General features: G+C 45.5%; 1 protein-coding gene across 1 annotated transcript in view; it reads left to right on the top strand.

The window, feature by feature from the left end:
- LMNTD1 (lamin tail domain containing 1) overlaps window positions 1-19,656 on the top strand; it is a 318,801-nt gene that overhangs the window by 82,929 nt on the left and 216,216 nt on the right. The window contains exon 6 of the mRNA XM_065423769.1: window positions 7,102-7,287. Coding sequence (XP_065279841.1) covers window positions 7,102-7,287 — 186 coding nt within the window. The remainder of the gene's footprint in view (window positions 1-7,101; window positions 7,288-19,656) is intronic.

Genomic DNA, 19,656 nt, shown 5'->3' with positions numbered 1-19,656 from the left:
GCGAACAGAAGGGACCAAAAAGCACCAGTTCCTGGGGCCTCTGCAGTGGCAGGGAACTGATTTGGTGAGAGAGACCCAGCTGATTCATTAGTATGTCTCTCCTGGCTGCTGGTGTCTGGGTTTGCTATGTTTTTTTGTTTGTTTAAACTGAAGTATTAATTTTCTCTTTCTGGCTTGTTTGTTATACTAAATAAACAATAAAAGGGCAGCCCCATAGCTTTTTCTGGCTGGTAGGCATCAAGGGGGCAACCAACATCTTTCCCCATACATGGAGATAAGAAAACACATGAATCAGTGTATGTGTTGGGAGTACTCCTTTGTCAGACAAGGAGCAGCAGTAAGAAGTCCTTTACGTAACTCAGCAACCACCTTGCTGATCTAGACCAGTGTTTCTCAAATGCGGCCACCAGGGGCTTTTCATGTGGCCACAGCCTCCTGGATGGTGAAGGGGGCGGGGGGAAGAGAGCACAAAGCAGTGGCCCCTCCCCAGGGCCATCAGCAGGGGTGGGGCTTTGCCCCCCCTTTGGAGCCATAAACACTAGAGAAGCAGGCAGCTATTGTGAGTTCCCCACCTTCCCAAGGGCGGTGGGGCTCAGGCTTCTGGCTTCAGCCTTGGGGTGGCAGGTGCTGGGCTCCATTCCCTGGCTGCAGGGTTTCAGAGTCTGGATGCAGGACCATGGGCTTTGGCCCTGGGCCCCAGTCACGTGGCAGTGGGTACCGGCCCTAGGCTTACCACCCCCCCATCGCTCCTAGTCCCTGCTGTGTCCTCTGACCCCAGGCTTCAGCCACGTGACTGCAGATCTCTGGCCCCAAGTTCACCAACACCCCTCGTCCGTGGCCCCCACTGTCTCCCCTGGCCCCTCACCCACCCACCCCATTGCATCTGTCTCCCACTGCTTCCCTACCCACCTCCCCATCCAGGGCTTAATTTGTTTCCCAGCATGCCAGGGCTGAGAGTCTGTCTGTGAAAAGTGATATTGGTATGTTTGTTAATATCACTTTTCACAGCTTCCTAGCTAGCTAGCAAGTCTGCTACTGTGAAAAGTGATATTAACAAACATTCAAATATCACTTTTCACAGACAGACTTACTAACTCGCAAGTCTTTTTAAAAAATAAAAATAAAAAAAAGGAAAAGAAACAATAACAAAAAAAGACAAGAACATGCAAAGCACATTATCTATTTCTATTCTGTTTAGGTCCAGTAAATAATAGACAACTGTACATTTTTATCATTGAGTCTGCAAAAAAAAAAAAAAAACCCAAACCCCGACATAAATAAATTACAAGGATTTGGACATGTATATGTGCATATTTATTTGTTTTTCCTAAAGTTAATTAAGTATTTTAGGAAAAACTGTCAGCGGCCACCAGCAAGAGTTGGTGGTCGCACTCTGAGGCCACCAAAAAATGTGTTGTGAGAACCCCATGACAATTGGGAGAGATGTTTGATTGGAATCCCTCTGAGTGCAGACAAAAGAGAAAGGAAGCATTGGCCAGTGGTTAAAGTGCCAGCCTAGGACTTTGGAGACCTGAGTTCATTTCTCTCTTCCACCACAGACTGTCTGTGTGACCTTAGTCTGAGAGCGACAAGGAACTTAAAGGCACCTAGAAAATCCCCGTAACAAGGGAATCTGCTTTCATACCGGGCCACCCTTACTTCTGCACTGCTGCTGGCAGCAGCGCTGCCTTCATAGCTGGGTGACTGGAGACTGGCGGCTGCTGGCCAGGTGCCCAGAGGGGGGCATAAATATGGTTACCAGACATCTGGGTTTTCCCAGACATAGCTGTGATGGGTTGTCACCCCTGGGGTGCAGTCTGGGAGCTGTGGGAACTGCTGCACTTCTCTAAGACACACACCTGGGACACAGCCAGCCTCACCCAGAACCTATCATCGCCCAACAAGCCAACAGGTGGTGCCACTCACCCAAACTGGGCTACCGGAGTGCAAACAGCAGACCCCAGCCAGTTTCCCAGCTCCCCAGGCATGCACTCCGCTCTGGAATATAAAGCCAAAATTATATCATCTTGCACTGCACAAGGATCTCCACAGTGTAAACACATTAATATATCTGCCCCTCCCTCAATGTGGAGAGGAATATGCACACTTGTAGTAACCAAGCTGATATTTTTCCCAAAACACTTCACTTAAAGACACACTGGTTTAGGATAAAATATAAAACAAGTTTATTAACTACCAAAAGATAGATTTTAAGTGATATTAAACAGATCAAAGCAGATTACTTACTAACTAAACAAAACCGCAAACTCAGCCTACGATACTAGACAGATGGGATATGAGTTAGCAGATTCTCCCCCTGGCTGATGATACAAGCAGGCTTTCAGATTCTTAAGCTTTGCAGCTTGGGATCTCCTCCCCCATTCCAAGTCTTTTTCTTTTGGAGCTTCTCTCAGGTGTTGAGTTGTGGGGGAGTGAAGAACAACAGATGATGTCGTTCCCTACCTTATCTAGCTTTAGCATATGGTGGGAACCCTTTGTTCCAAAAACAGTTCCCAGCCCAGTTTGTGGAAAAATACAGGTACCCGAAATGGAGTCCAGAGTCATGTGGGCTGGTCACATGCCCTTGCAGAGTCATAGGCTGCCAGGGGCAGTCTCAGGAAGGTTCACCAGGTAGGGGATAAGCTTCTCCTAAGGCCTATTGTTTTCCCTAATGGCCCGTTACCCTGAATGGGCCTTTCACAACCAGCTCTTTAGACTGGAAGCAGCTTGCCTAGTGGGTGTCCTCCAGGTGTAGCTACATGTGAAATACAGATACATAGTCAATATTCATAACTTCAGGTACAAAAATGATACATGCATACAAATAGGATAATCATATTCAGCAAATCATAACTTTTCCAATGACACCTTACATGACCCATCTTGTACAAAATGTATCATAATTATGCCATAATTATATCATCATAATATCACTATGAAGAATATGAGGTGCAGTGTCACAATAGTCTCTTTTTGGATCCTCTGACTTCTGTCTAGGCGGATTTTTCAAATAACAGGCAATGTCTTGGATTTTTGCAGAGCAATTGTTGAAGCTCAGAAAGAGCCCCGATTGGTCCCTTCCTGTATCCGTAGGTGATTGATCCATTCCCTGGCACCCGCAGCTGCCAGATCCCCGCCCCCCACCCAGGCCTCAGCTCCTTGCCCTGGCGGGGGCCCCATAAGGAGGTAGTAACTGATGAATGGTGCTGCATCCTGGGCTTGCACCAGCCACCCTGCCACTGTGACAGGGAGCGACGCTTCCCCCTCACTCCAGGGAGTACCCCCTCAAGTACACACACATCCCTCCAGCACCCCCAAATATACCCCCTTCCAGCTCTCTTCTGCCCTCCCTAGCTCTTCTCCCTACCACTTCTGGTACTGTCCTCTTTTTGGGAACCTGAAATATGGTAACCCTAGGCATGAGCTACTACAGATGTAAGGAAGGGGGTGGCATCAAATAAGTCTGAGAACCCCTGGGTTAGAGCACACAATTGGATGTTGGAGAGCTTGGTTCAATTCCCTCATCTGCCTGCTGATTGAACAGCAGCGGTTCCCTACTTCTCAGGTGAAAGGACTTGATGGACCATTGAACTGTTCCAAAATGGCACATTCTGTGTTCTTATTGTAAGCCTGGCAATGATAAGCACGTTGTTGCACAGAGCTTAACACCAAGATTTATTCAGTAGATACATAGGTTGATGTGGATGATCTATAGAACTAAAAAGCAGGCACAAGAGCAACAGCTTGTACTCCTCTTGGAAACCAGCTGGAAACAGGCAACCCTTTCTCTTTCATATATTGCCAAGTTTGTATTGCTGTACTGTACTCTGTTCTAAATACCAGTACCCTCTGGTGTGCAACTAATTTACACACGGTTACTGTATTTTCTCTTCTCCTATATTATTTATACAAGATTCTTCAATTTTTATGTAATGCAGCTTGTTTGCTATTGCATTGACTTCCACTACATTCACATCTAGTACTGAGCAGGGGAATATTAGTTATAGCATCACTGCAGAGTGAAAGAGGTGCTCTAATTTCTGAAAGGTAGAGATTCAAGTGGGTCTTAATGCTGCCACCGTAAGGAGTGGTTAGATAAAACGTCATTGCTCTCCCTCATGTACGATGGGCTTCCTCTGTGCAGGTGCATTGTAGGGGAAGTGGATTCAGAAAAGCCTCGTCTCACCCAGCCTTGAGCATCTGAGCAGGAACTGGCCAAAATACAGCTCTTGTGCTTCTTTGAGCATTAAGGTGATGGCCCAGTTAGCATGGTTGGCACATTCCATCTTTCCCCAGGGAGCATGGCCATTCAGGTGCATGACATTGGCTGAGCCCTGGTTCTCTTGTGTACCATCTATTCTAATGCATGCAAAAACAACCCCCTCCCCCCCGAAGATAAACATCCTCCATGGTGTTCTTTCTGAGTCATTCTGTCTGTAGTAAGATAGGTGTTTCTCCATGAATGGCTAGATTTTGCCCTCTGATATTCTGAAGGTGCAATTTGGACCCAAGGAAGTATTCAGAGTGGTGATGGGATGAGGGCGGATCACTGAGTGAGAAGTGAGATTTTAAAATGTAAATGAAAGGGTGGAATTGTCCAGTTATCTGTCAGCCACAATAACTTTTCAGCCCTGGGGACCATTTGGCGATCTGCTTTGATTCAGGTGTCCAAAACATGGTTGATTTAGACAAGCCAGCGTATGTATTTGAAGAACAAGCATAAGCCACACATACCCAGTGATAGAAGGGTATCACAGAAAACTATTGCCCTGGGGATTGAACAGTGGCCGACAGTGGGGATTAGATGCATTGGCCTTGGGCATTGTTGCCCAATAGAGGGAAATTTAGAATTTAAGGAGCAACAGGTCTCACCTTAGCTAAGAGTGGTAGCCTTTCTATATACAGTGTGGTACAACCCCTTAAAGAACGGACAGGAACAAAAAAGCAACTCTCTTCTGCCTAGCTGGCTGGTTGCCAGAGGAGCCCTTGGCACCTGCTGCAGGTTGACAGTCTTGGCCAGTTTGCAGTTGGCTGAACCATGTGTTTTTGGGTTTGCTTATTTTCTCTGCCTTCTGATTAGTTAGTTTTCTTGGCTGTTCCACTGCATATATAAACATTTCCTTCCCTAGTTCCCATACCTTTGTTGTTTCCCCTGGTGAGTTGATGCTGTGACTACTGAATGATGATTTTTCTTTTCATTTCATTTGCAAGCATGTAACAAGGTGAATTAACATGTAGGGGGAAGGATCGAGTGGGGAAGAAACTTAAGAAAGTAAGAACATTGCCTCAGGATTTAAAAGGAAAATCTTTGTTGATTTTGCTAAACTTCTCTGTTGAGTCTGATTATTTCTGGATGAATAAGAGATGTCCCTGAACCAAAACTCTGAATCCAAACACCCCATAGTGTGTGTGTGTGTGTGTGTGTGTGTGTGTGTGTGTGTGTGTGTGTGGATGATGATTGATAGGGGTCAGATCTGAATCCAAATTTCCCAGCTAGACTCTCTCTCTATAATGGGACAGCCCAAAACCTTACATCTGAACTCTGGGGGAGGTTTTTGGATGCAGATTCAAATGTCACAGTTCAGGTCCATCTGAAGTATTAGCTGAGGTCACTTCTAGATTTGCTAGTTTGTCCTCCCATTCCTTGCTCCTGCTTTTTTCTCGTAAAGCAACTCTTGATGAGATGAACACATTGTTGAAAACAGAACTGTTTGATCTAACCATCCAGCAACACATGTGCATTGCAAGAACTTTGTGAATCTCATCAGTCATGGACTTAGAACCAATATTTGCCCTCTTTTCCACACTGGCCTCCAACCTACCCTTTTCTGTGCAACTGGGATTAGCTGCTGACACTGTGCATGCAGAGTACTTAAGCTCTTTGAGACTCTACTAATTCTTATCATCGCTCTGGAGTGCGATTCCATTTGAAGCATAAGTTATTACCTACAATTCAGTTTCATCTCTTTGAGGATGATAGAGCAATAATTCCTTCAACCCAACCATACTGTATGTAATATTCATGTCAGATGTGTCTGATATGTACAGTAATAAAGGATAAAACCTTTTTTAGTGGAATAGAATCTGAACGCTGCTGCATCTTGGGCTAATAAGTGTTGCGTAGGGTGTGTTTTCAAATAAAGCAGTAATAACAGAAGCTTGATATTAAAGGATATTAATTCTTAGAGTATTACCACTTTGTCATTGTAAATATTGTAAAAAACGACATCCACAAGTTATTTCAGAACCCCTGACCTATTCTATTTTTTTTTTTTTTTTTTGGTGGCTCAGACCCCAGACTTCCTCTTTGGTCCTGCTTTTTTTTTTTTTCCTCTCACTTATTAACAAAATGGACTGTGGAAATGAGACTGTGAGCTGTGCTGTAATTTGCAGCACTACGAACAGGCAGATTAAGCTGATGGTGTGATATGTGATGTGATATCCCTCCATTATTTTCCCAAAGCATCAAGTTAATAAGACTAATGCAGACTGGCATGTGTGTTGCGGCAGCCATCACTGCTTCTGAAAAGAGATTCAGTATAATGACTCTAGGACAGGAAGTGGAAGATGTGGATATAATTAGAAATAAGCATTTTAATTAGATGTTAGTGACTGTGCTTTTCATTAGTAGTGGTTAAAGAGTATCATTGACTTTTACAGCTACTTACCCAAAAGGTAAGATGTGTCTGTATAAAAAAGATAAAGTGACTTATATGTATGTATTTCCTCCTTGGGAACTGTGAAATAGGTTGTGGTTGAAAAGTTTAGGGTTTTTTTTCTGTTCTCTGAAATTGGCACAAGTGAAACAGAAAAGTCCAAGGAAACATGCGTTTTTCTGCTCTGGCTTTTTAAACAATTCATCATGGAATCTAACAGGGAAAATAAGTTTGTTATAAGTTACTCCCTTAAAAGTACTTGGCAATTAACTAGCAGTATTATCAAAATTCGTTTACTGGCTTGTTTTCAATATCTTATATCTTTTAAGGACACAAATGATTTCTTTTTCACTGTAAAGAAATGCTCTTACGGTTTTTTAAGTCTAATTTTTGTGACCTGTCCCCTGAGAGAATCTAATTCATTCTTCTTCTAAAACAACTATAGGGATCCAAAGAGATGAGACAGAGGCTTGCGTGGTCAGAAGTTCTCATACTCCAACTAGAAGGAAAACTTCAGGAATTGAGCAATGGGGACTCAGATTCAATGGCAAAAGTTCAGAACATTCGAGAAGCCAATGAAGCAGAGGTGAAACAAATCCAAGAGGAAACTGCAACAGCCTACCATCAAAAGGTAAGCCTATAATATAGAACATGTGTTCCTTCTTTCTTTTGTCTACTTTACAAGAGTTAATATACAGTATTTGCAAGGTTCAGAAGGGGGCTTTTCTCCCTCCAGGCTACTAGCTACAGTTACAGCTTATTCAGAAAGTTAGACTTTTCCCCTATCTGAAAAGAGTTTAATAACATAGCCTTAAAAAAGAGAACGGACAAAACTAATGGGAGCATTCTGCTTAAACATAACAATACAGTGCCAGAGGAAATGAATTGGGCCAGGGTGAATTATTTTTACTTGTTAAGAAAATGTAAAGGGTGAAATCCTGGCCCCATTGAAGCCAATAGCAAAACTCCCTTCAACTTCAATGAGGCCAGGAGGACTTCCCCTTACAGTATGCATAATGGAATTGTGGTAGTGACTCCTTAGCTAAAGACAAAAGGCAGTTAGGTGTCTGACTGGGTGCCTAGCTCCTATTTGTGCTTTTGAATATCTCCTCCAAAGTTTCTAAGCTGTTTTCCAAGGTCTACATTTGAAAAACACTCATTTTGACTTTTCTTTGACAAAAAAAAATGTCCTTTACACCTCAAATTGTATATTTGAGGCCAGATCCTCAAGACCAGCCATTTGGCACATGGCATTACTCCCTGATAGCTGACACTTTATTTCAGTACACTACAGAGAAGCCTGAGGGTTGCTCTAAATTGCACCAGAGGCAAACAGCACCAACAGGCCATTTTGGTAGCCAGGGATTGCTGGAGTATAAGAAAATTCCAGCCATGCTCCCTTTTTTCTTGGCCTTTGCCACCCACACTCACAGCCCTTGTCATAGTCGATGAGAACCAAGGTGTGAGTGTACCATGGATTTATATAGTGGCATTATGATATTTTCCATTTTATTATCTGTCCCTTTCCTAATGGTTCCTAACACTGTTAGCTTTTTTGGCTGCCGCTACACACTGAGCAGGTGTTTTCAGAAAATTAATCATGATGATGCTAAGCTCTTTCTTGAGTTGTAATAGCTAATTTAGACCTCATCATTTTGTATGTGTAGTTGGAATTATGTTTTTCCATTGTGCATTACTCTGCAGTTATCAACATTGAATTTCATCTGCCAGTTTGTTGCCCAGTCACCCAGTTTAGTGAGATCCCTTTGTAACTCTTTGCAGTCAGCTTTGAATTTAACTATCTTGAGAAATTTTGTATAATCTGCAAACTTTGCCTCCTTGCTGTTTACCCCTCTTTCCAGATTGTTTATGAATATGTTGAACAGCACTGGTTCCAGTAGTGATCCTTGGAGGACCCTGCTATTTACCTCTCTCCCCTATGAAAACTGACTCTTTATTCCTACCCTTTATTTCCTATCTTTTAACCAGTTACTGATCCACGAGAGGACCTTTTCTCTTATCCCATGACAGCTTACTTTGTTTAAGAGCCTTTGGTGTGGGATCTTGTTAAAGGCTTTCTAAAAGTCCAAATACACTATATCTACTAGATCACCCTAGTCCAGTGGCTCTCAACCTTTCCAGATCCCTGTACCCCTTTCAGGAGATGGATTTGTCTTGAGTACCCCAGTTTCACCTCACTTAAAACCACTTGCTTGCAAAATTAGACATAAAAATACAAAAGGGTCACAGCACACTGGAACTGAAAAATTGCTTACTTTCTCATTTTTAACATATAATTATAAAATAAATCAACTGGAATATAAATATTGTACTTGCATTTCAGTGTATAGTACATAAAGCAGTATAAACAAGTCGTATGAAATTTTAATTTGTACTGACATCGCTAGTGCTTTTTATGTAGCCTGTTGTAAAACTAGGCAAATATCTAGATGAGTTGATACCCCCTGGAAGACCTCTGCGTACCCCCAGGGGTATGCGTACCCCTGGTTGAGAACCACTGCCCTAATCCACATGCTTGTTGACACCCTCAAAGAATTCTAATAGATTGGTGAGGCATGATTTCCCTTTACAAAAGCCATGTTGACTCTTCCCCAACACATCATGTTCATCTATGTGTCTGATAATTCTGTTCTTTAGTACCAGGCAAACTGATTGAAACTATACTAAAGTTAGGCTTACAGGCCTGCAATTGCCCGGACTGCCTCTGGAGCCATTTTTAAAAATAGGCGTTACATTAGTTACCCTCCTAAAAATAGGCGTTACATTAGTTACTAGGTACAAAAGCTGCTTTAAATGTAACTTTAGCGCCCTCGTAGCCAAGATGGAGTCTGCTCTGCAGGCAGCTCTGGCCAAGAGACGGCACGCGCAGGAATGCAGCAGGAAAAAAATCCCTTCCACCCCAGGGGCACCTGTTCCAAACCCCCCAGAGTGAACACACCCACCCACAGGAAAAGTACAATGGATATAAGAAAGGGAAATATTTATTTACAGAGGGATGAGAGGAGAAAAACAAAAGGGGGAATATAAGGGGTGCAGCAAAACAGGGTTGCATCCAAGCCTAGGCCCCACAGGCCCAGTGGTAACACAGTCTGGAAGGGCAGACACTGAGCAATGTGTCTGCACACAGAGTTCAGGAGTCCTGAGCAAAGTTCCAGTCCACTGGTGAGTCTTGGATGCTCCTGGTCGTCTTCGGCACCAGTGAACTTTCCCCAACAAACCCCTCTGGTGCCCTCTTCTGCCGCTCTCTGCAAAGCCACACAGAGCGACCACCTCCCCACTTAACTAACCAGCAGCCTCCCTCCTTATTCCCAGTGCAGAGTCACAAGCCCCAGTACTCTGAGCCCCATGCAGCTCTGGGCAGCCATGATACTGGGTCCACCTCCGGCCTGTCCTTCTTGGGCATTTCCTCCCTGGCACAGTGCTCCTCCTGGCTCCTGTCCTGGGGTGTCCCCGATCGGCCGCCCTGTCCTTCCCAGGCTTCAGGCAGGTTCTCTGCTGCTTCACTTTGTGAGGGCCTGCGGGCTGCAGCCCTTCTCTCCCCCAGAGCTCCAGAGCCACCTCCCTCCCCCGAGTTTCCCTCCTTTTTCTCACTGCTCCCCCTCCCCTCTTAGGAAAAAGATTTGAAGGGGCCATGCTCTCTAAACCCCAAAGGTGTTACATAAAGGATAGGTTATGTACCCCAGTAGTTCTGTAATTTCATATTTGAGTTCCTTCAGAACTCTTGGGTGAATATCATCTGGTCCTGGTGACTTATTACTGTTGAATTTATCAATTTGTTCCAAAACCACTTCTGTTGATATCTCAGTCTGGGACAGTTCCTGAGATTTGTCATCTAAAAAGAATGGCTCAGGTGTGAGAATCTCACATTCTCTGCAGTGCACACTTTCTCTCTCTAATGTTTTTCTAAACTGTTTTAACCTTTGGTAGCATTCCAAAGGGCTCATTTTCTCACCCCTTCACATTCCCTATTGTCTATTATGATCTTTCCCATTGCACACTTTGCATGCAAAGTGTTTATTTTGGGTAATGCAATGTTACCACTGACTGTGAATTGAAAGGACAGAGCGTGCAAGTAGATCAACAGTAAAGATGTTTTCTTCTTTCCTGTATTGTCAGTGTAATCAAATTCATTCTCATCAGAACTGAAATCCTCTTACCTTTGCCCGAGCCCCTGTTGTACAGTAGATTCCGGGGTGTGTGTGTGTGTGTGTGTGTGTGTGTGTGTGTGTGTGTGTGTGTGTGTGTGTGTGTGTGTGTGTGTGTGTGTGTGTGTAAAAATCTGGACAATGCATTGACACTATAGTAAAGCTCATTATTTGTGCTTTTTTCCCAAGGCTAATTTTCTTTTGAGAACAGCAAATCGTAAATTATCCTTGCTGAATAGCCTATTTACTAAAAACTGAAACAAAAATACATTCATCTAATGCTAGCAAAATATAGCCGTGATCAGGATACGGTCAAAGATGTAATCAGCATAATGTATCCAGTTGGCTAGGCCACCTATCTGAGGGACCAGAAATATGCCCTGTCAGAAGAGGGATGCTTCTCAGAAATCCACAAATTCTTTTGGAAATTAACGAGTGATATGCAGCTTATTTTGTTAATAGAAGCACAAAATGGGTCTTGCTTTTCCAAAATATAGACTTTCAAAGAACCATGGTATGCTATTACTCTTATTCATTCTTTCGTTTCATTGTTGGCTTCTGTAGAAGGTTCGTGCCGGGGCTCAACCCTCCTGGGCAGGAGGGGAGCCATACTGACTCACTACCGGTGGGACAGCGGTACAATTCGCTAGGTCCGGGCTCAGGTCCTTTGGCACAGGAGCTGCGCACAATATAACAATTAAGGAGCTCAGGCCCTTTGGTGCAGGGGCGGAGCAACAATATAACAGTCTAGGGAGCTCAGGCCCTTTGGTGCAGGGGCTGAGCAACAGTATAACAGGCTAGGAAAACTCAGGCCCTTTGGTGCTGGGGCTGAGCAACAGCACAACAGTTAAGGGGCTCAGGATCCTATACCTGAGCGTTGGGTGAGGGGGAAGCCTGCCACCCATGAGCGGGGTGGCAGGGGGGGACGCAGGCCCACCCACTCTACTGCGTCCCAGCCCGGGGCCCTAGCAGCAGCCACTGCGGGTCAGTGGGGTGTCCTGACCGAAACACACTGACATCAGCTCATATGCGTCTACATCCTGACCGGGGTCGGCTACCCCCGGGCTACTTCCAGGTTCCCCCTCAGGGCCTACCTCGTCCGTGGCACCGGGCCCGGTCCAGTCTACCAGCATGGGTTCCTCGCGGCCGGGACTTGGCGGCAGGTCCGGCAACTCCTCGGGGAAGTCCGGCCAACTGACCTCGGGCGGCTCCTCCGGGTAACAGCAGGGCCGGAGGGCCTCTGGTGGCGTCTCGCCTTCGGGGTTGGTGTGGGGGAGTTCCAACCGATCCTCCCAATGACGGGAGCGGGCGGGCTCCGGTGGCTCCTCCTCGTAGTGGGCCCGGAGCAGCTCCGGCCAGTTAGGACAACGGCCTCGGGCCTCGGAGGTCTCCCAGCCGCGAGCTCCCGGCCGCACGTCTGCTCCCTGCAGTGGCTGGGGCCTCACTGAGCTCTGGCGGCCGGCTTTTATACTTCCTGTCCCGCCCCTTGACTTCCGGGGGGGCGGGCACAGGCGGCTGTGACTCCGCCCACTTGGGTGTCTGCAAGGGCGCTCCCTCTGCTGGGCAGGAGGGGAGCCACACCAACTCACTACAGCTTCCTTATTCCTTGCCATTAACAGCAGATTAGCAGACCAGCAATTGTGTTAACAAACAAACAATTCTTTTTAAAGCTAACGTAGTCTCCATTTTGTTTCAAATTCCATTGACTAGAATAAGAAAATCCTGAATCAGAATATCAGATAACCAGGTTATAATAGTAGGTGCATGTAAAATAGTGCCTGAACTCCTGAATACTTTTCTATTATAGCATAAATAAAAGTATCAAATGTCTTTCAATGTGAATATCAAACGAGGCCCCTGCTCCTGCACAGGAAAACCCCTATGTAGTGGTTTGAGCACTGGCCTGCTAAACCCAGGGTTATGAGTTCAATCCTTGAGGGGGCCATTTAGGGAACTGGGGTAAAAAAGAAAAAAAAAATCTGTCTGGGGATTTGTCCTGCTTTGAGCAGGGGGTTGGACTAGATGATCTCCTGAGGTCAGGGGCGGCTCCAGGCACCAGCGCAGCAAGCACGTGCCTGGGGCGGCAAGCTGCAGGGGGCGGCCTGCCGGTTGTTCTGAGGGCGGCCGTCAGGCTGCCTCGGCGGCATGCCTGTGGGAGGTCCACCGGTCCCGTGGCTTCGGTGGTAATTCGGCGGTGGGGACGCTGAAGGCACAGCACTGGCGGACCTCCCACAGGCATGCCGCCGAAAGCCGCCTGACTGCTGTGCTTGGGGCGGCAAAAACCATAGAGCCGCCCCTGCCTGAGGTCCCTTCCAACCCTGATATTCTATGATTCTACATGGTACCCCACTGAAGTCATTGGGGCTCCATGCTACTGAAAGGGTCTGCTCATTGCAGGATCAAAGCTTAGAAACTGGGCCCAAGATGTAAAGTCCAGATCCAAACTTCCCAATGTTTGAGGTACTGAGGCTTGGATTTTAAGTCTGGCCATTAGCACTAGAGATTTATGGGTAAGAAATAGGGAAGAGCTTTCAGTATAAAAAATGCAATAAATTGTCGCAAACCTTCTCTCAAAACTCATACTGGATCTGAAAAAACTATTAAGGTTCTAAAGAGTCAGAAACATTTTCCCTTTCTTTTTTGTGGACATCTTTACTTTGTAATTCCAGCCAGGATCAAAAATGAATGTGCTGAAATACTATCTAGAGAGGTTGTTGGACAGTATTTCTAGCCCAATCAGAAGCATTAAGTACTGGAAATCTCCCTGGATGCTCCTGAGATTTTATCTCTAAACTGTGGCTACAAGAGGTTTGGTTACTTTAGATGATTGTGGACGTTTTGTGGTGGTTATCCATATGGAATTTTGACCTTTTAGAGCTTGGCCCATGTCTAGTGTAGTGGGAGTGAGGGGTCAGGGAGACTCTAGAACCCACAAGAAAATCAAACCCCCACACTTTTATTTTGCAGAGTAGTTGTAGAAGCAGATAGTGAATGTTAAATTAAGCAGAGTATAATGCTCTTCTGTAATTGCTATAAGTTCGCCAATAACATGCTTCAAATGTGTGATGCAGTAGAATTTTTTCACAGCTGAATTCCTTTGATTTGAACTATGGTCTCTAGAGTATGAATGTGAGGGAATAGATCAGAACCTTCCTTTGCTACATGTCACAAATAACAGTTTCAGTGCTATCAGTTCTTGATTTGTAGGCCTGTTCAAAGCTTTCACTGAGTTGGCTCTTTTGACTGGCTATGATCATAACCCTTTCAATTCAATCAATTTCAGCCTGAGTACTGCAGTGACCTTAATTACCAGATCTGGTTACAGGGTCTGATTTAATGTTCAGATCTGTCAGGGCACAGAGTAACACTGTTTGGAATGAGGGGCTCTTGAAAGGTGTATACAGTGCTAACAAATCTGTAGAATCCATATAATGTGAATATCAGCAATTTTTGTTAAGATGTTTTAGTTCGTGGGCTTGGTAAATTTAAATATAAACTTGGTCATACTTTATATTAAGTAGTCATTTATAAATAGTGTATAAAGGATTAATACATACTGTTTTAATAAATGGTTAATCAATTGTTATATATGGTTATAAAGCCCAACAGGTCAGTAAGTTGCTTATAACCATCTATAACAACACCTGCTTGTGTATGCATTATAGATGGTTATAAGCATTACCTGCACCTGCAACATGCTTCTAATGTCTATTAATTATTTAACCCTTAATAAACTACTAATAAATGTACCTTTAATGTAAAGTGTGAACCAGAGTTTTATTCTACTTTTGGCTTTTTTAGCTATGTAGAATTCTAAGTGGAATATTTAAGACAAATTTTTAACTAAAAAATGAGCCCTGGACTTATTCCTGGTCCCATTGAAATCAAGTGGAATTTTCAATGGGATTTTCTAAAGTTCCTCAGTGACTGATAGTCAATGGGACTTGTGCTCTTAAATCATTTAGGCCCTGATTTTGAAAGGTATTCAGGTACCTAACTTCCATTGCATTCAATTGGGATTAGGTGCCTAAATATCTTTAAAAAATCTGGGCCTTAGGCCCTTTTAAAAATTCCACCCTTTATTTACTTTAATGGGAGTGGTTTTGGGTCTCTGCGGGAACCATGACACATTGCTTCAGTTGGGGAAAACCGGAGGAGGCATACGATCACAGTTCATCAAAAGCTCTTCTTTATATAGTGTTTCTGATCAGTGGGTGTCCTCTTCCTGACAAGCTGTAAATGTGTACTTAATATTGTATTATCTATTAACTCCCAAAGTCAATAGCTTCCCTGGTAAGATCAGAACACTTCCAACGTTAGTCTCTGTAGTAAAAATAATATAGGTAATATTTACTCAGTGTAAAAGAACCCTTACTTAAACATTTATAGAGTTCTTATGATTCTAGGTTGCTTTCCTAAAACATTGATTAACTACAGAGAATACATAGGTGTTTTTTTAAATACATAATATAAGCTTTGCTTCATTTAAGAAAATATTTTGGAACATTTTTTCTCATAACTTTTCTGGCATTTTTGTAGGATTTAATGTTACATTATTAGAATTCACCTGAACACATAAGTTTAAAAATAGCATGTGACGACACAGGGCATGTCCACCTTCCCCTATGGCTTGAGTGTATTGTCTCTTTAATGATCCCCTGCATTCTGGCCTGTGGAATGGTAGGCCAGGTTTAGGAAAAAACTTCAGGATTCTTTCTTGAATGTATGAGTTTGTGCACTGAATAATACAAAATCCTTCTGTCTCTCACTTTTTCTCTTTAGCCTCAGCCCCCCTTCCACCTACGACATCCTGCAAGAGAGCCACAATAGCAACTCTGCCAAGGTTTTGACTTCCAGATTTTGCAATATTTTAGTTCGTTTCTTTAGATTTATACATTTGTGTTTATGAAGATTAAAAGTTTGGCAAAGGTAGCAGTTTAACTCTGGGAAATGATAGAGTTCGCTGTGGAGGCAGCAGTAACACTGCTGTGGAAAACACACAGTCCTTCTGGAGTAATAGATAAGTCCCTGATCCAAAGCCCATTTAAGTCAATGGGAGTCTTTCCATTGACTTCAGTGAATATTGGATCAGTTGCCTAAGTCAACAGTAGCTCTTCCGTAGCGGTAGTCAGCTGCTTTTAATACTACAGTGGGGACTGGTGAAAGGCAGAAAGAAATCTGACCCAATATCACCAAAATCCACAGATTCCTATTGAAATATAGAATGTGTACATATTGGATTGTAAGTAAGGCCTGGTCTACACTAGGCTTTTATGTCGAATTTAGCGCCGTTACATCAAATTAACCCTGCACCCGTCCACACCACGAAGCTATTTAGTTCGACATAGAGCTCTCTTAAATTTGACTTCTGTACTCCTCCCCAACGAGAGGAGTAGCGCTAAATTCGAAATGGCCATATTGAATTAGGCTAGGTGTGGATGGAAATCGACGCTAATAGCTCCGGGAGCTATCCCACAGTGCACCACTCTGTTGACGCTCTGGACAGCAGTCCGAGCTCGGATGCTCTGACCAGCCACACAGGAAAAGCCCCGGGAAAATTTGAATTCCTTTTCCTGTCTGGGCAGTTTGAATCTCATTTCCTGTTTGGACAGCGTGGCGAGCTCAGCAGCACTGGCAACGATGCAGAGCTCTGCAGCAGAGATGGCCGTGCAATCCCAGAATAGAAAGAGGGCCCCAGCATGGACTGATCGGGAAGTCTTGGATCTCATCGCTGTGTGGGGCGATGAGTCCGTGCTTTCCGAGCTGCGCTCCAAAAGAAGGAATGCAAAGATCTACGAGAAGATCTCTAAAGCCATGGCAGAGAGAGGATACAGCCGGGATGCAACGCAGTGCCGCGTGAAAATCAAGGAGCTGAGACAAGGCTACCAAAAAACCAAAGAGGCAAACGGACACTCCGGATCCCAGCCCCACACATCCCGTTTCTACGAGGCACTGCATTCCATCCTAGGTGCGGCCGCCACCACTACCCCACCACTGACCGTGGACTCTGAGGATGGGATATTGTCCGCGGCCGGTTCCTCGTCGGAAATGTTAGCAGACGGGGAAGATGAGGAAGGAGATGAGGAGGACGAGGCAGTCGACAGCGCTTGCACCGCTGATTTCCCCGACAGCCAGGAGCTCTTCATCACCCTTACCGAGATCCCCTACCAACCGTCCCCATCCGTTACCCCGGACACCGAATCAGGGGAAGGATCAAGCAGTAAGTGCTTTAAACATATAAACTTTTATTTTTAACACAACAGGAATATTTATAATATCAACAATTGGTTGTTCATGATTTCTTTGCCTTAGGCGCTTAACTATTTAGTCCCAACTATTTAAAAAAAATCTAATAATGTCTGGATTTTCATGATTAGGCTGCCCAAGACGCTCCAGTCTGTAGTCCCTGCCAGTACAGCTACACCAAAATACGGTCTATATGTCCGGGAATTGACACGAAATCCTCATGGGAGATCTCAGCATAGCTCTCCTGGAGGTAATGTTCAAGCCTGTGCATCAGGTTCCTTGGCAGGGCGATCTTATTAGGTCCACCATGGTACGACACGTTTCCACGCCAGGACTCTATCAAGTACTCTGGGATCATAGCACGGCAGAGCATGGCGGCATACGGCCCTGGTTTCTGCATGCTCTCCCGAAGCATCCGTTCCCTGTCGCTCTCCGAGATCCTCATCAGCGTGATGTCGCTCATGACGCCCTGCTTTGAATTAGGGAGGGGAATGTTAGTATTGGGACTGCTTTACAGCCACGCGGTGGAGGCGGCAGAGGGGCAGCATACAGGGATCTTTCCCTGGGACAGCCGCGAGGTGGTGGGACAGGGGCAGAGCTCATGCTTCCCTGATTGCTGCCAGCAGAGACTGGCATTGCTTTCAATGCGAAAGTAGCCCAGTGCTACTATTAAAGTTTTAAGCAGCCACAAGTCTACGGCTTACCATGTTTGCCTGCTACAAAAGTTCAGGTGTCCTGCCCCGCTTCTCAGATCGCAACTGCAAGACCCCAGGCACTGAAGGCGAGGGCCGAAAATTCGACCTTGTCCTGAGTGCGCATGTGAGAGGTGCAGTGCATGGTCTTGTTCACAGAGAAAGACTATGTTCTTTGTTCACAACTTCATTTATCTGTCTCAGGAATTCACTCCCTTTTTCCCATTCCCACAGACACATCTGCGACTGTCTCCCAACCCAGCCTGGCATCACACTCCCAGAGGCTAGCGCAGATTAGGCGGAGGAAGAAGAAGACGCGTGAGGACATGTTCTCAGAACTAATGGACTGCTCCAGAGCCCAGGCAGCCCAGCAGACACAGTGGAGGGAGAACATGTCCCAAATGCACCGAGCAATCATGGAACGGGAGGAGAGGTGGCGTCAGGAAGACCAGCAGGCGACTCAAACGCTGCTTGGACTAATGAGGGAGCAAACGGACACGCTCTGGCGCCTTGTGGATGTTCTGCAAGACCGGAGGCAGGAGGACAGAGCCCCAAGTCCAAAGAAGGAGGGGCGGCAAGGGCCGTTAAAACTTTCAGTCAACCCCTGCAGACTGCTCTAGCACTAGAAGGCTGTCGTTCCCCAAAGTTTGAAAAGTCCTTTCCTACCCACCTCACACAAGCCCCCGTCCAAGTTTCACCCCCCCCCCCGTTTCATGTGTGGTTCATAATAAAATATTCGTTTCTGTTAATTACTGTTTCCATGATTTTCTTTTAGAGGAGACTCTGTCTGAAGGGGGGGAAGGGGGTTGGTAATTGGACAGGACAGTCACCTTTAGCAGGGTACAGAGGCGGGGGCAGGTCCAGCATCAGGACACATACACAGTGCAGTCACCAGTTACCCTGGTCAGTCTGGGAGGTGGTTTTCATGTTCGGGGGGGGGGGTTGATCTGTGACTTTGTGGCGGGGGAGGGCAGTTAGAGATCTTATGCCACGGTCCTTATCCTGGATCACAGAGTCACGCAGCAGGGGATCTGTAACCCTCCTCCCCCTGCCAGAAAGTCACTTGGCCGACACATACACGCAGTCCCGCCCAGGAGTGCTGGCAGGCTCCGTTGAAACAACCAGTCCACCACTGCGGAGCCTGTCATTCCCGGAGTTTAGAAGCATCATTTGCATCAGAACACTAAACCCGCCCCCCGCCACAGTCTGCGTCCCCGGTTTAAAACATTCCCGCGAAAACAGTAATAAAGACAACGGTGTTCATTAACAAAACGGAACAGATTTTATTTTTTGGGAAGGTGGTGAAGGGGGTATGTAACTTGGAAGGATAGTCAACAGTAACTGGGTAAAGAAACGGGGGCAGGTTCAGCTTCTGTGTCCACAAACTTAACAGTCACTGGTTACCCTGCTCAGTCTGGAACCTAGCTTTCAAAGCCTCCCGGATGCACAGCGCGTCCCGCTGGGATCTTCTAATCGCCCGGCTGTCTGGCTGGGCGTAATCAGCAGCCAGGCTATTTGCCTCAGCCTCCCACCCCGCCATAAAGGTCTCCCCCTTGCTCTCACACAGATTGTGGAGCACACAGCAAGCTGCTATAACAATGGGGATATTGGTTTCGCTGAGATCACAGCGAGTCAGTAAGCTTCTCCATCTCCCCTTGAGACGGCCAAAAGCACACTCCACCACCATTCTGCACTTGCTCAAACGGTAGTTGAACAGTTCTTTTTCTGAGTCCAGGGCGCCAGTATAGGGCTTCATGAGCCAGGGCATTAGCGGGTATGCAGGGTCCCCGAGGATCACTGTAGGCATCTCCACATCCCCAAGACTTATTTTGTGGTCCGGGAAGTAAATACCTTCCTGCAGCCGTCTAAACAGACCAGAGTTCCTGAACACGCGAG

The sequence above is a fragment of the Emys orbicularis genome, chromosome 1 (genome assembly GCF_028017835.1).
Source record: "Emys orbicularis isolate rEmyOrb1 chromosome 1, rEmyOrb1.hap1, whole genome shotgun sequence".
NCBI classification, from domain to species: domain Eukaryota; kingdom Metazoa; phylum Chordata; order Testudines; family Emydidae; genus Emys; species Emys orbicularis.
This window is presented reverse-complemented; position numbering and strand designations above follow the sequence as displayed.